This window comes from Asterias rubens, chromosome 8 (genome assembly GCF_902459465.1).
Source record: "Asterias rubens chromosome 8, eAstRub1.3, whole genome shotgun sequence".
NCBI classification, from domain to species: domain Eukaryota; kingdom Metazoa; phylum Echinodermata; class Asteroidea; order Forcipulatida; family Asteriidae; genus Asterias; species Asterias rubens.
The window spans coordinates 7,582,417-7,596,436 of record NC_047069.1 but is presented as its reverse complement, the minus strand read 5'-3'; the positions used below and the strand labels follow the sequence as shown (position 1 = coordinate 7,596,436).

Below are 14,020 nucleotides of genomic sequence, written 5' to 3'. Positions count from 1 at the left end.
GTTGGGAAGCCATCCCCTGTTGGGAAGCCATCCCCTGTTGGGAAGCCATCTCCTGTTGGGAAGCCATCTCCTGTTGGGAAGCCATCTCCTGTTGGGAAGCCATCTCCTGTTGGGAAGCCATCTCCTGTTGGGAAGCCATCTCCTGTTGGGAAGCCATCTCCTGTTGGGAAGCCATCTCCTGTTGGGAAGCCATCTCCTATTGGGAAGCCATCTCCTGTTGGGAAGCAATCTCCTGTTGGGAAGCCATCTCCTGTTGGGAAGCCATCTCCTGTTGGGAAGCCATCTCCTGTTGGGAAGCCATCTCCTGTTGGGAAGCCATCTCCTGTTGGGAAGCCATCTCCTGTTGGGAAGCAATCTCCTGTTGGGAAGCCATCTCCTGTTGGGCAGCCATCTCCTGTTGGGCAGCCATCTCCTGTTGGGAAGCCATCTCCTGTTGGGAAGCCATCTCCTGTTGGGAAGCCATCTCCTGTTGGGAAGCCATCTCCTGTTGGGAAGCCATCTCCTGTTGGGAAGCCATCTCCTGTTGGGAAGCCATCTCCTGTTGGGAAGCCATCTCCGGGACCTACCTCAGGAGGACGGCAATGATGATGATGATAATAAAAATAAAAATAATAGTGGCTTCTTGGAGGTGGCATATCCGTCACTCGGTGACGCTTGAGGCACTTTAACATACAGTATTTTCCTGCAAGGTATGTTTAAATTAAAGACACTTGGACACTATTGGTAATTGTCAAAGACCAGTCTTCTCACTTGGTGTATCTCAACCTATGCATAAAATAAAACTGTGAAAATTTGAACTCAATTGGTTGTCGAAGTTGTGAGATAATAAGAAAAACACCCTTGTCACACGAAGTTGTTTGCTTTCAGTTGCTTGTTTTTCGAGACCTCAAAATCTAATTCTCAGGTCTCAAAATCAAATTTGCGGAAAATTACTTTTCTCGAAAACTACGTCACTTCAGAGGGAGCTGTTTCTCACAATGTGTTATACTATCAACCTCTCCCCATTACGCTTTACCAAGTAAGGCTTTATGCTAATAATTATTTTGAGTAATTACCAATAGCGTCCACTGCCTTTAAAGAGACCTACTCCTTTTACATAGCATGTGGTAAAACCCTGTCACTGTTCACACCTGTAATCTTTGAGAGGGCAAGGCCTGTTCATTTTCAAAAAGGCACTTCCATTGGAAAATCTTGAAGTATATGGGAAACTTTTGAAGGGGCACCTGCGTACACTTGATTCTCATATATGTTTCTAAATTATGTATTTTTATTGGGAAAAGTGTTGGGCTATTGTGAACACATTTGAAAGCCGCTTGCGAGACTGCTTTTTTAACTGTGGCATTTTCAGCCAAAGGTTGTCTTTTCAAATCCCAGAAAAGGAGCATTACAGATGTGCATTTACAAAATGTTGGTTGTGTGAACTGTTGTATGCATTGACCTGTGTTATACAATACAGCGCCATTTTCCCAAAGACGAAAAATGCTGTTTCTGGGCCGCGTCACTTGGTTGTGTGCTCCCTCTAGTTCATCTACATAACTCTATGAACTTTACTTACGGGTCAATTTCTCTAAAGCTGTTATAAGCAGAAAATACTATAAATGTATTGCTAAGCAAAAAATGTGTGGGGTACCAGCCACAACAATGTAAACTTAATGAAATTTTTTCTGGTAACCTGTTCCTGCTAAGCAATACTGTTCTGTGCTTAGCAAGTTGTGTGCTTACAGGCTGTATGAAATTTGGCCCGGGTGATCCTTCAAAGTCAAAAGGTTATCTCTATTTTATAAAAATAGAGTTATTTGACTGTTGTTCTTCCAGAAATGTTTCAATCTGTACAATTTCAGAGAGCTAGATCTTCCCTAACAGTCTCAGATTCCTAGCTATTGTATAATCTAAAAGTTTTAATAATCAATATTTAAGAAAGTAGAATTCAACTTGTTGTAGACTACATTTTAAAGTTTTTGAGAAAAAAACACCGTCCATCATTCCATTGTATATAGTTTTTATTATTGTACATAAAATATTCAGTGCAATATGTTATTTAATTAATGACAAAACGAACAACTCTTAATTGTAAACTTTGTATTTCATTATGATATTTTTGAACATTAAAATGTTACATCACAGAGTTTATTTTTGCAGCGTTTGATTGTCACCATTGTGACTTTTAATTTCAGCGTATCAATTATTTATTGTTTCTTTTTTTCCCACTGCCATCTTGTTTTTTGTTTAATCTTTTAGGGAAACAATTTAACCAAAACGAGGCTGCAAGGTTAAAACATAGTCTGGCCCTATTATGTTGTAAGAAAAGTACTATCATTGCCATGAGGTATACAAGGTACTACCTAGGTCTATTTATCTACGGCCATTTTCTGATTTGGACAGCCGTGTTGGTCTTTTTGGTCTGTCAACAAGGTACAACGTAACCAAATAGTTGATGTTACAAATTATCTGTTGAATGTTGTTTTAAATTTGTCTTTTACCAAATAACCCATCGGTAATTGCAACAGGGCCCTCTTTGAGTTGATATGACAGTTACCAATTTTTTCGAATTGTTTTGGTAAGATCCGAGTTCAATTTTTCTCTGTAGAAATCCAGTATTTCAAACTAAGGCCTTTTCCTGTTCATAACAAGCAACAAGCAAGTTGTGAAAGTGATTTCTTTATAGTCACAAAGTTAATTTGATAGTGAGTCTAGCTGTGCTCCGTGATCATAATGGGTCGATGTGGCTGGCAGCCAAAGGCGCCCTTGCATGCCTGCTTCTCGAACACGTTGTAGCTGCGTCCTTCGCAATTCAGCTCTTAACTGCGAGTAAGGATGATAGCCTCCCAAATTATATGGTCATAAAATGAAGCTCGGTCGTGGTGATTTTTCCCGACATCAAGGTGAAATTGTTGGCATTGGTTTTGTTTCCATATCACAAGTTTAAGAGCACCTGATTCAAGCACTGGTGTTTGATCAGCAGGGTGTGGGTTCGGATCCCGTTCGTGACACTTGCTACATAAAATTGGGGAGGCAGTGCTTTCTGCTCTACCGGCCAGGCTTCGGACTGATGATACCCAAGCCTACATCCGTATGGACTGTAAAGGGGTTAACCCTGTCTCAGCCCTAGGAGTAGGTGGCAACGGCCTCTGGACAAAAATAATTGTAGCCCACACCTTCAAGTGGCCTTCAGGCCTTGTGTGTCGGGCGACTTGCATAAAATAAAAAAAGAAAATAAAAAGTTGAAGCTTGTTGGTAGTGATGTCTAAGCTTCCCTCAATCGAAAGGGGGGAAGTTTGTCAACTCACAAAGTGAACTTTTCGGTTTGCGGTGATTTCTTCCCATGTGTATCGATCAATCTCTGCATCATGTGACACTTAAACTCATCCCAGTCGGTTTGTTCTTGTAACTGCTCCTGTAGTTTTTCATCTGAGGGGTAGGGTCGTAACTGAAATTATACACATTATGTAATGATTGTTAGTTTTCCTTTGTAACTAATGAGACTTTTTCTAATTCTTCTTCCTCTACCATGAAGTACTGACTCAATTACATGAGCAAAATTGTACTGCGTCCATGCACGCGTTGGCTCGCAAATGACAAGACATGAAAGCAAGTGCACTAATAACTTACAGTGCAGTTAAAAAGAAAGAAGAAAAACATAGAATTCAAACTGCCTCTAGCTGCCGGGCAACCTCGGTAGTCGAGTAACATGGCTGTGATATTTTTTCACAGGACTCGGGAAAGTACTGAGTATACAGTGCTAACACACATCGGTGTATGGGTAAAAACCAAAATTAATAAAAAATTATTGGTGGAGCTACATCAGCTGGTAAAGAACAGTTAAACCACACTCCATTTTAAGAGAAAGGTTCACTTATGCCTTGGTACTGACGACATTTTTTCTTCATTTTTTTTATTTTTTTTTTTTACTTTGAAAGCATGGGAAATCTTGTGTCTCTGCAGACACACAGTACACATTACTTCAGAAATGCAGACTGATACAGTAAGAGGTAACCCAATTTTCTTGTGGGTAAAAAAACTTCAAATTTCCCCCCAATACACACCTAAGCTATTATGATTTAATGTGAATAGAGTAAAAGGCCACTTGTTTTGTCCGCCATACCACTCTTACAAAGAGCCATATAACAACAACTATTTCAGAGTGAAAGACGGGTACTTTTAACATGATTCAGAGAAAAAGTTTGTTCCAATTTCACTCAAAAAGAGTGACACAGATTGACTTCCACTCTCAAAAGAGCGAAAGTGACACCACTCGGACATGAGAGTGTAATTTTCTCTCTTTCACACTAGTGTAACGTACCGTTTTGCCGAGGGATTTTCTGTGTTTTTCACTGAGATGATGTAGGAAGAACCTCTTGGATATGACCACACACTCTGCCCCCTCTGATATTAAGGTGACGCTTGGGGCGCCCTCTGTCTGGCCAAACACCAGCGGCTTCAATCCCTAGACACACACCAAGAAGACAAACAAGGTGTTAGAAATAAGAAAACGCAAAGTGTGGCTTTAATTATTCACTACTGGTCACGCAGGGCCTGGTCTCATTTCATTGAGCTGCTTTAAAGACAGTGGACACCATTAGTAATTTTCCAAAGACTAGTCTTCACACTTGCTGTATCTCAACATATGCATAAAATAACAAACCTGTCCAAATTTGAGATCAATGTTGTCGAAGTGGCGAGATAACAATGAAAGAAAAAAAAAAACCTTGTCGCACAAAGTTGTGTGCTTTCAGATGATCCAGACCTCGAATTCTAAATCTGATGTTTTGAAATCAAATTCGTGGAAAATACTTCTTTCTCAAAAACTACCGATACTTCAGAGGGTGCCGTTTCTCACAATGTTTTATACTATCAACAGCTTGCACGTTACGAAGAAAGGTTTTATGCTAACAATTATTTTGAGTAATTAACAATAGTGTCCACTGCCTTTAAGCACACAATTACATGTACCATTTGTGACTGGTATCCTGCTTACTTTTGCTTAGCAAAACATTTTTAAGCATTTACTTTCTGTTTGAACAGCTCTATGAAAATGTCCAGTTTCAAACAACTTGTAAGCACACAAATTTGCTTAGCAAAGACAAACATTGCTGAGCAGAATAGGTTTCTAGCCAACATTCCATGAAGTTTACATCATTTACACAATTTCAGAAAGTCTGTCAGCACAAACAAATGCTAAGCAACGGAAAGTATTGCTTTACAAGACACAGGTTACCAGGCACACTTAACATTGTTGTGACTGGTGCCCCACTCAATGTTTGCTAAGCAAAGAAGTTTCAAGCAGTATTTTCTGCTTAACAGATTTTTGAAATTGGTCTTGGTACCCACTCACTTTTTTGCGTAGCCAATTAATTGTTCTGGGGGGGGGGGTGGTGTTCTCCAAATGTTTGGTACTTACAAATGTGTCTTTTTCTATGAGTTTCTGGACTTGAATGAAGATTTTCTTATCGGTGGATGGAGTAGCGCACTCCAGTGGTTCGAACCTCGTTTGCTCCAACTTGTCCTGAATCAGATCGATGTGATCTTGCTGTATGGAAAACAAATTATTAAAAATTCAAAATCATGTTAATAGGCACGGTACACCTGTGGTAATTGTCAATGACCAGTTTTTTTCACTTGATGTACCCCATCATATATATGCATCAAACATAAGAAATCTGTAAAAAATTGTTCTCTACTGATGAACTCAGAACTCGGGTTTCAGAAAACTTGCTACTCGGACACTAATACTCATACTTAATGGCCCAAGTGTTTGTACCCATTACTACTCAGCCACCTCGGTAGTACTTGATACTAAACTAAACTTGAATCCTTGATAGCAGAAGTACTTGTACACAAATGCTACTCGTCCTCTCTAGCACTCGGCAGTACTTGTACTCATACTCGATAGCCTAAAGTACTCAAACTTGAATACTACTCTGCCTCCCTAGTGCTCGGCACTACCTGATACTCAACTGCAAAGTACTTGAATACTCAATTGCCAAAGTACTTGTACTCAAATGCAACAATACTTGGTACCTAACTGAAAAACACTTGACTACTTGTACTCTTACTCGATAGCCTAACTTGAGTACTACTCGGTCACCCTAGTACTCGGTAAGACTTGATACTGCAACCTATATGTCTCAAGGACTATTGAGTTGGTTAATTAAAGACCCTGTCCAATTTGGTGTCTGTGGCTGTTACTAGGGCTGTTGCTAAGGGCAGCCTATGCTTCAACACATGTTACCATGGCGATCCAACTGTAGCCAAAGCCCTAACCCAAACCAAAACACTCAAAGTTTAATTGAGAACTCACCACTTTGTCTACCATATCTGTGGGTGACTCGTTTATCGGAGTTTCTGACAACACTGCACCTGTGGCAAATAGTTAATAGTTCAGTTTACAATTATCTGATAATTTCATATCTCAGCATGCTTGTCCATATGGGGCCAATTTCACACAGAGCTAAGATTGATCTTTAAATGCAAGTCAATCGTCGTTCAAGTATGATATCGCAATACAAATTACTACTGAGTTACTGACAAATTATATTGTGATGAATTTATTTTATTGCTTTGTGTGTTTATTGTTATGTGTCTAAAAACTACAGAAATCTAACAACTTTATACCGGAAGTATTTTTTTTATATTCATATTGCAACTGGTTTGGTTCTCTGAAAGTCATGGAAGAAGATAAAAATGTCATAATTTGTTTTCTTCAATCATTGTTAGACCACAATGGAACCCTGCAGGATTTAATTTATTCAAGAAAAATGGTCTGCATAACAAAGAGGATTATCAATGGTCTTTATGTGTCGTATACTTGGACAATTCCAACATGAAATACTTATCCTTACTTGTTTTTGCCCAAGGCTCAAAGCCTGTTAGCACAAAACCTTGCTAAGCACAGAAAAGTAGTGCTCAACAGAAATAAGTTACCAGTCAAAATTAAATTAAATTTGACTGTAGTGCCCCACTCAATATTTGCTTGGCAGAGAAAATTGATGAGTAGTATTTTGGCCTCAGGTCCCAAAATACCTTGACAATTCTAAACATGCAATTTTACTTTGAGCTCAGGTATATATTGGCAATTGTAACATGAACTAGGAATTCTTACTTTCGGTCCTGGCGGTTTGATTGATGTTCGGTAGTTTGGTGTACTTGCTGGGTCTGCGGAATTCTTTATGGAACTCGAGTTTTCTCTCTGGCAATGTCCGGCAGTATCTGCGACCATCGTATGGTGGTGAAGCAACTGTTACGGGAAGATAAGAAAACAGTACCGTTAGGCTACTTGTCTAAAAAATAATAATTAATCGGTGGAAACTTTGACCCAATATTGCTCATCAAAGTTGCAAGAGAATGATAAAAGAAAAAACACCCTTGTTGCACAAATGTGTGTGCTTTCAGATGCCTAGTAATAGAAGGCTTGAAGTCTGTTAATATTTAACTGAGAAATTTCCCTTTTCTCAAAAACTATACAACACATCACATGAAGCCGTTCCACACAATGTTTTTTTTAATATTTATTTTTTACTATCAACAGCTTTCCTTTGCTCTTTTCCAAGTAAGTTTTTATTTGAGTAATTACCAATAGTGTCCATTGCATTTAAACTCACCTCTATTGTTGTATTTATCGATTTGTGGCACTGAGTAAAACACGTCTATAAGATCAGCCCTTGCCTTGAAGAGACGTTTGGGCGCCCTCAACTTCTTCAAGACTCGACATGTCCCCTACGTTGGACCAATACAAATAAACAGTTACTTATTCATGATAATAATTCCTTACCCACAATTGCTCAAAATCAGTCAAAAATAAGAGCGTCGGACAATAATTCTACTGGACATTATTTTTTAAGTGAATTGTAATGAGGGGTGGATGTCGAATTCAGTTCAGTTGTTAGAATCACGTATTTATAAACAAATGAAACCATCTGTGTGTATTGAACTTTAATATACACAGCGGCAAAACAACAAAGAAAACTTCGCTTCTATTAGTATTAGTCCAAACAATTTGTCTGGCCGGACCTACCGTTTTGATGACGTAGATCCAGTCCGAATTATTACTGTCTTTACATATCACTACGCCTCGCCGGAAGTAGGTGAACAGGCACGTGCTTGCGTCGTCGTGTGGTAGTCTGTGCACCGGCCAGTCTTTCAACTCATCCACTGTTCTAAGATACCGAATGAAGTCTGGTTCCACACCCTCGTTGCGGTGCATGAAAATGTCAGTGAAATCCTGGGTTTTCAAAAAGACAGTGAAAATAGTTCCACATTTTTGTTATCGAGAACATTAGTGACAAAATAATATTGAAAGCACAATGTAAGTCATAAACGTGCTTCACACAGTCAATGGATATATTTCATGTTAAATTCATGTTTCATCTAAAAGCCTTTTAAAGGCACTGTACACTTCGTAAATACTCAAAATGATTGTCAGCATTAAGGCCTACTTGGTAACAAGCAATGGAGAGCTGTTGATAGTATATAAACATTGTTAGAAATGGCTCCCTCGGAAGTAACGTATTCTTTGAGAAAGAGGTAATTTCTCACTCAAATATTAAAAGACTTCGGGCCTGATTTATAAGGCATCTGAAAGAAAACCAATTTGTGCGCGGGGTGTTTTTTCTTTGATAATAATTATTCCAACTTCGATGTGCAATTTTTGATTCAAAATGTTCACACATTTGTTATGTTATGCTTATGTTGGGATACACTAAGTGAGAATACCGGTCTTTGACAATTATAAGTGTTTAAATGGTGCCTTTGATTAAACAACGAATGTAATGTTAGCATACCTCTCTGTCTATTGAAAGTAGCTCTACTGAATCTTTACATGAAACAGTGGCGTTTCTGTTGGCATGGTGCATCAGAGCCAGCTCCTGTGTACAAATATAACACGGTTTAGAATGAATGTTTTAACACATTAGACCTACTACTGACAATCTCGGCAATAAAGAGTCAAACTTGTAACCCTTCATTGCCACCCTCAAGTGGCTTTAGTGTCTTGCTCTTTTCCGACAGACTTGAGAGTCCCAAGAAAAGGGAACCAGTGTGCCCAATTGTGGTCTGGGGGTTGTTGACTTTCAACTTTTTTGGGAAGATAGGCCCTGATATAAGAGGCTTGGCTGGAGAAATAGTCTGGCACCCTTTGGTGAAATGAGAGTTATAACTATGTTTTGCTATTTGGCATTCGGGTAACCTGCCAAAGATTGCAGCAGGGTGGTGAAGCTAGACTGAATGACTTGCAAGCACAATGTTATGGGTTCGAATCCTAACTAAGCTAACTACTGAGTTTACAAGGACTAGAGTGTTGCCGTTTTCTTGGTTTGTGCAGTTCATAATCTTAGAAGTTAAACCAATGTTTGTATGAGATAGATTGTCCGTTGCCAGCTTTGCGTTTATATCCCCTTTTGGAAGTTTGCCGAGTTAGTTCCCATGACGGTAAGATCATCTAAACAAACAAACAAACAAACAGACAGACAAACAAACAACACTAACCCCAAAGCTGTTTCCTCTTTTCAAAAACGCCACGGTTTGTATGTTTGGTTCTGACGTCACAGGGTCAGGTGACGACACAGTGACCACTGCAGTGCCTGATAGGATTAGGTAGAAACTCTCTGCCGTCTGGCCCTGCCGGATGATCACGCGCTTGGCGTTGAAACTGAGCAGGGGGGAAACAAGACGGTTTTCAATTTGACGGAAGGTTCATCGCATAATAGGAGACTTTCCAACGCTAGGCGGCAGCAGACATACCGGGTAAATTTCCATTGTTTACGTAGTTCTGAACATGCGCGTAATTCTGAGAACAATGGATTTACCCGGTAAGTCTGCTGGCCTCTATCGTCCCAGAAAGTCTCCAATTTAGTCTGATTAGAAAGTTAAAGGCACACAGTCGATATCACGAACACTGGAATTAATCCCATCTGGAGTTAGTACGAGTAATCCGTCCTAACTTATAAGATTGGCTCAATGCGTCCACGTTATCCTAAGTTAGGAAGAGTTTGGTGTAATCGACGGCTTGACAGTTTCTAATTATTTGTGTGAGAAATTACCTCTTTCTCAAAAACAACGTTTCTTCAGAGGGAGCCGTTTCTCACAATTTTATTTGCATAAATTAGTTATTGCTGAATTGATTTGAGGTTTTATTTGAGTGAGTTTACCTCTCGTACCATCCTACTCTCGTGATAGACTCCTGCATCTTTATCGGGAATTCCCCGAATGCTTGCACGGCGTTCTTCAGAGCCATTAATACCTGCATATGTTTCAACAATAACATTTTCCATTTTACAATTCAAGAATCGGGGGTACAATAGTCGTGAACCAGACAAGAAAATTGTTTTAAAAATGCAGCACCACACATCAGATCAAGTTTATGCAGACACCAGGGCCCACTTTCATAGAGCTGCTTAATCAGAAAGTATTGCTTAACAAATAATTGTCTGTCAAGCAGAAATGAGCAAGATATCAGTCACAAATTGTGCAAGTGATATGGTAGTTTGACTGGTAACCTCAATCCGGTAAGCATAAATTTGTTCTGGTGAGCAACTTTTTGTGCTTATGAAATTGTGCCCATGAATTAAATCAAGAATTTAGTTGTTACAATGTGAATGAAGTTGATATAAACTAAATTGAAAGTGGTTGTAAACAATCAATTGAAAGGGAAGGTACACGTTTGGTAATTCCTCATAACAAGTATGACTCAAAAGCTGACTTGGTAACGAGCATTGGGGAGCTGTTGATAGTATAAAACATTGTGGGAAACGACTCCCTTTGATCTATAACGTAGTTTTTGAGAAAGAGGTATTTTCTCACTAAAATAATAAAAGACTTCTAGCTTTATGTCTTTTATTCCTATCTGAAAGCACACAAATCCGTCCAACAAGGGTGTTTTTTTCTTTCATCATTTTCTCGCAACTTTGATGACCGATTGAGCCCAAATTTTCACACGGTTGTTATTTTATGCTTATGATGGGATACACCAAGTGAGAACACTGGTCTTTGACAATTACCAAACGTGTACAGTGCCTTTACGATCAAGCTTTGATTATACCATGTGCATATCCTCTGCAGATCGTTCGCTCGGATATTGAGTTAGAATTCTCTTGGTTTCTGTGCTGAGTTGAACCTGTTTGGAAATACAACATGAAATCCATAGAGAAATTAGGATCGTATGGAAATCTTTATTTTTGAGATACATAGAGTTCAATTGTTGTAGTAAAGCCTACTTTAAAAAAAAAAAACCTGATAGTACTTGAACTTTTTGAAGGAGAAATTTAGCCATGTTTCATGCTGCTTTTTGTTGTGTTTTGTTGGGTCGTTGGTGTTTTGCTATTTTGAGTTACACTCGTGAAGGTGTTGTGGTATAGCCTCTACCGTTAACTTTTCGCAGGAGGATTTTAACAATGTTGGTGTTTTTTGAGTTGTTATATTGTGAGTTACATATGAATGAAATAATTGTTGTGTTTTGTTGGGTGTCGCGATAGTGCCAAGGTTTGTCTTTTTGGACGTTGTTGCAGATAATGATAAAAGTGGCAATTTATAATGCGCCATGTCTGTCCAAAAGACACTCCTGGCGTAGGAGAGGTGTCGAAGCCAGAGTGCAAAGAGTATAAGCACAAAAATAAGTTTTCAAATGGGTTTTGAAGCTGGAGTAGGTAGTGATTTGTCGGAGTTTAGTGGGGAGTTCGTTCCATAGTGATGGGCCAGAGTGTGAGAGATCGGGCTTGGTAATGTGTTTTCTGTTGTATAGTTGTAGTTTTTGTCGTCCTAGTTTTCCCAATCAGAAACGCAATCAAGAGAGGGCGCCATCAGGATGAAATTTGTACACAATTCACCGTACAGTATGTTTTGGGAGGGAGGACAACATTATCTCGAGGAGGAGAATCTGGGAAGAACAATTACATAGGGAGGTTTTTTTTTTTCCAGGACGAACGTGTGCAGATAATTACCCACGTTCGTCCTGGGGAAAAAAACCGCCACACACCGGGGTCGACCCATGCAGGGAAGCTAAACGAACGCACCCATTGTTTTGATGGGTTACTACTTTACTCCCCTACCTCTTTCTTGACCTTGAAGTACGTAGGATCAAACACTAGTCCAGAGTTACGTAATGCACCGTTGCCATCCAACTCGTCCTGGAAGTCAGCCAGGGAGCCCAGCTCTGCTGGTCGGTGCGTGTCACGGCTTGACCTAAATCACACGAAAAATGCCTTCAAAATTATCTTAATTATTATTTACAAACAAACAAAACTTAGACATTACTGCATGTATCCCATCTCTTTAGAACTCCTTGCCTGATGCATGTTTCCCTCCATCCTACAATGTTGACTGTTTTAAGAGGAATATCAATTCCTACCTTCAGCTCCCCTGAGTTCTTTTCAGAACTGTTTAGTGCTTTTAAACCTTGATAGTTGTTTTTAGTATAACATGCTTTGTAGTTGTTCTGATTTAAAGATAGAGGACTCTTGATCTTTGACAAACCTTTTTTTTTCACCTAAGTATGCCTGAAAAAAACCTAAACCTGTTCTTCACTATGATGATCATACTAAATCTAAAAGGAAACTTAAAACCAGAATAAAGGTCATAGGGGGACATATGGGGTGGGGGGGGGGGGGCTTTTGATGTATTGAACCATTCATCTTGTACGTTTTGATCTCATATTTTGGGTGGGGGGATTCTGCTACCGCCCCGCCCTCACCTCCATTGCGGAGCAGAGACCGTTAAGTTGGCATAGCGCCCTCACTTTGCTCCGTGATCCTCACTTTATTCATAGTTCTTTTTAGTTGAAGGGCCTCCATGGAGGTTTTAAACTTGCAATAGAAAAATATAATGACAAACAAATCCTTTAAAAAGACATGTCAAGGCTTTTTGTGGTGTTTATGTTGACATCGGTGCGTGAACTGGCCTATTTGCTGAATATAACAATATTTTAATTTTAAATTAAAACCTGGTAAAAACTAATTAATTCCGAATACAATCCGGAAACACAGTACAATAATTTTTTTTACTAAACTATGTAAAATAAAAATGAAATTATTCTTGTCCGTTTAGGATGAGGAATTTTTTTATTCTCCAGTGTGGTTATAGTTTGTTGGTAAAGATATAAATTTTTTATGAAAAAAAAACAATAGCAATTTGGCGAGGCCGACATTCGAACTCAGACACGTCGTCTGAAGTTTGGCAGTCACTGCGCCACAACTCACTGAGCTAATCTGGTAGTGCTGTCAGGGAACACTATATAACGTATCCTATGGTCTTCTGTTCACGTCTTAGTGATCAAACGACCGTCCCACAATGCACCTGGATTCATTTTGCCTTATAAGAATTAAAATCGGATCTGGCAAGCACCAACGTGCTAGGGCGATTCGTTAGGCGCTGGTACTGTCTCTGAATTCCGGATCGGTATGAGCCACCGGTCCCGAGTTCGATCCCGGCCCCTCGCAATAATACGAAACAAGGCATTAATTACTGGGAAAGACACCAGTATGGTTTGGGAGCCGCTTTGTTTACCCTGAGCGAGGGGGGCAAGGACTGCTAGGGTTGAGAGATAGGGAAGGATATACTGTGAAGTCGGTTGTCATACCAGAAGGGTGCTATATGGAAGCCGGTAAGGGGCCTCTGTTTGTGGTGTATGTGTTGCGCGGACCATACATTGCAATGGGGGAATAACCCGAATCGCGGCTCCTGAATACCTGACAAATCGCAGAGTAACTTTTTGTCTTTTTTTTTGACAATATTTTTATTGTTCCATCTTGTATGTTTTATTTAATCGGAAAGATCGACGGCAAAGACAGGCACCCTCCTAAACATAAAATAATTGAAGATAATATAAAAACAAATTAAATAATAATGATTCTCGTCGCAATAATTAATTTGAAAAATTGTTTTATATGTTTGGTGTTAAAAAAACAAAACCTTTAGGCGCTTACCACCTCAAGCAATTATCCAACAAATAGATGTTTAAAGGCTTTGTCATCCTTTGGTGTTTTTGGACTGTTTTAATGTTTTAATCATATAGTATAAAACCGAACTCGGGTAA

General features: G+C 39.4%; 1 protein-coding gene across 1 annotated transcript; it reads right to left on the bottom strand.

Annotated features, from left to right (window-relative positions):
• Positions 1 to 3,283: 3,283 nt before the first annotated feature.
• Positions 3,284 to 13,562, bottom strand: LOC117293549 (cyclic nucleotide-binding domain-containing protein 2-like). The gene is made up of 13 exons (XM_033775909.1): positions 13,492 to 13,562; positions 12,039 to 12,171; positions 11,033 to 11,107; positions 10,143 to 10,234; positions 9,481 to 9,643; positions 8,778 to 8,861; positions 8,012 to 8,218; positions 7,599 to 7,713; positions 7,100 to 7,234; positions 6,299 to 6,357; positions 5,399 to 5,527; positions 4,301 to 4,444; positions 3,284 to 3,427 (listed from the first exon to the last, which is right to left on the bottom strand). The coding sequence occupies exons 1-13, from the start codon at positions 13,560 to 13,562 to the stop codon at positions 3,284 to 3,286; spliced, it is 1,551 nt and encodes a 516-aa protein (XP_033631800.1).
• Between the last annotated feature and the right edge of the window lie 458 nt (positions 13,563 to 14,020).

Bases quoted from the DNA above. Each gene is read 5' to 3' on its own strand.
- LOC117293549 (XM_033775909.1), bottom strand. From the start codon at position 13,562: ATGACAACCGACTTCACAGTATATCCTTCCCTATCTCTCAACCCTAGC. The intron at 8,862-9,480 runs GTTAGTGTTGTT...ATTTGTACACAG, and splicing joins AAAGAGGAAACAGCTTTGGG to GAGCTGGCTCTGATGCACCA. The intron at 5,528-6,298 runs GTGAGTTCTCAA...TTTTCCATACAG, and splicing joins CAGATATGGTAGACAAAGTG to CAAGATCACATCGATCTGAT.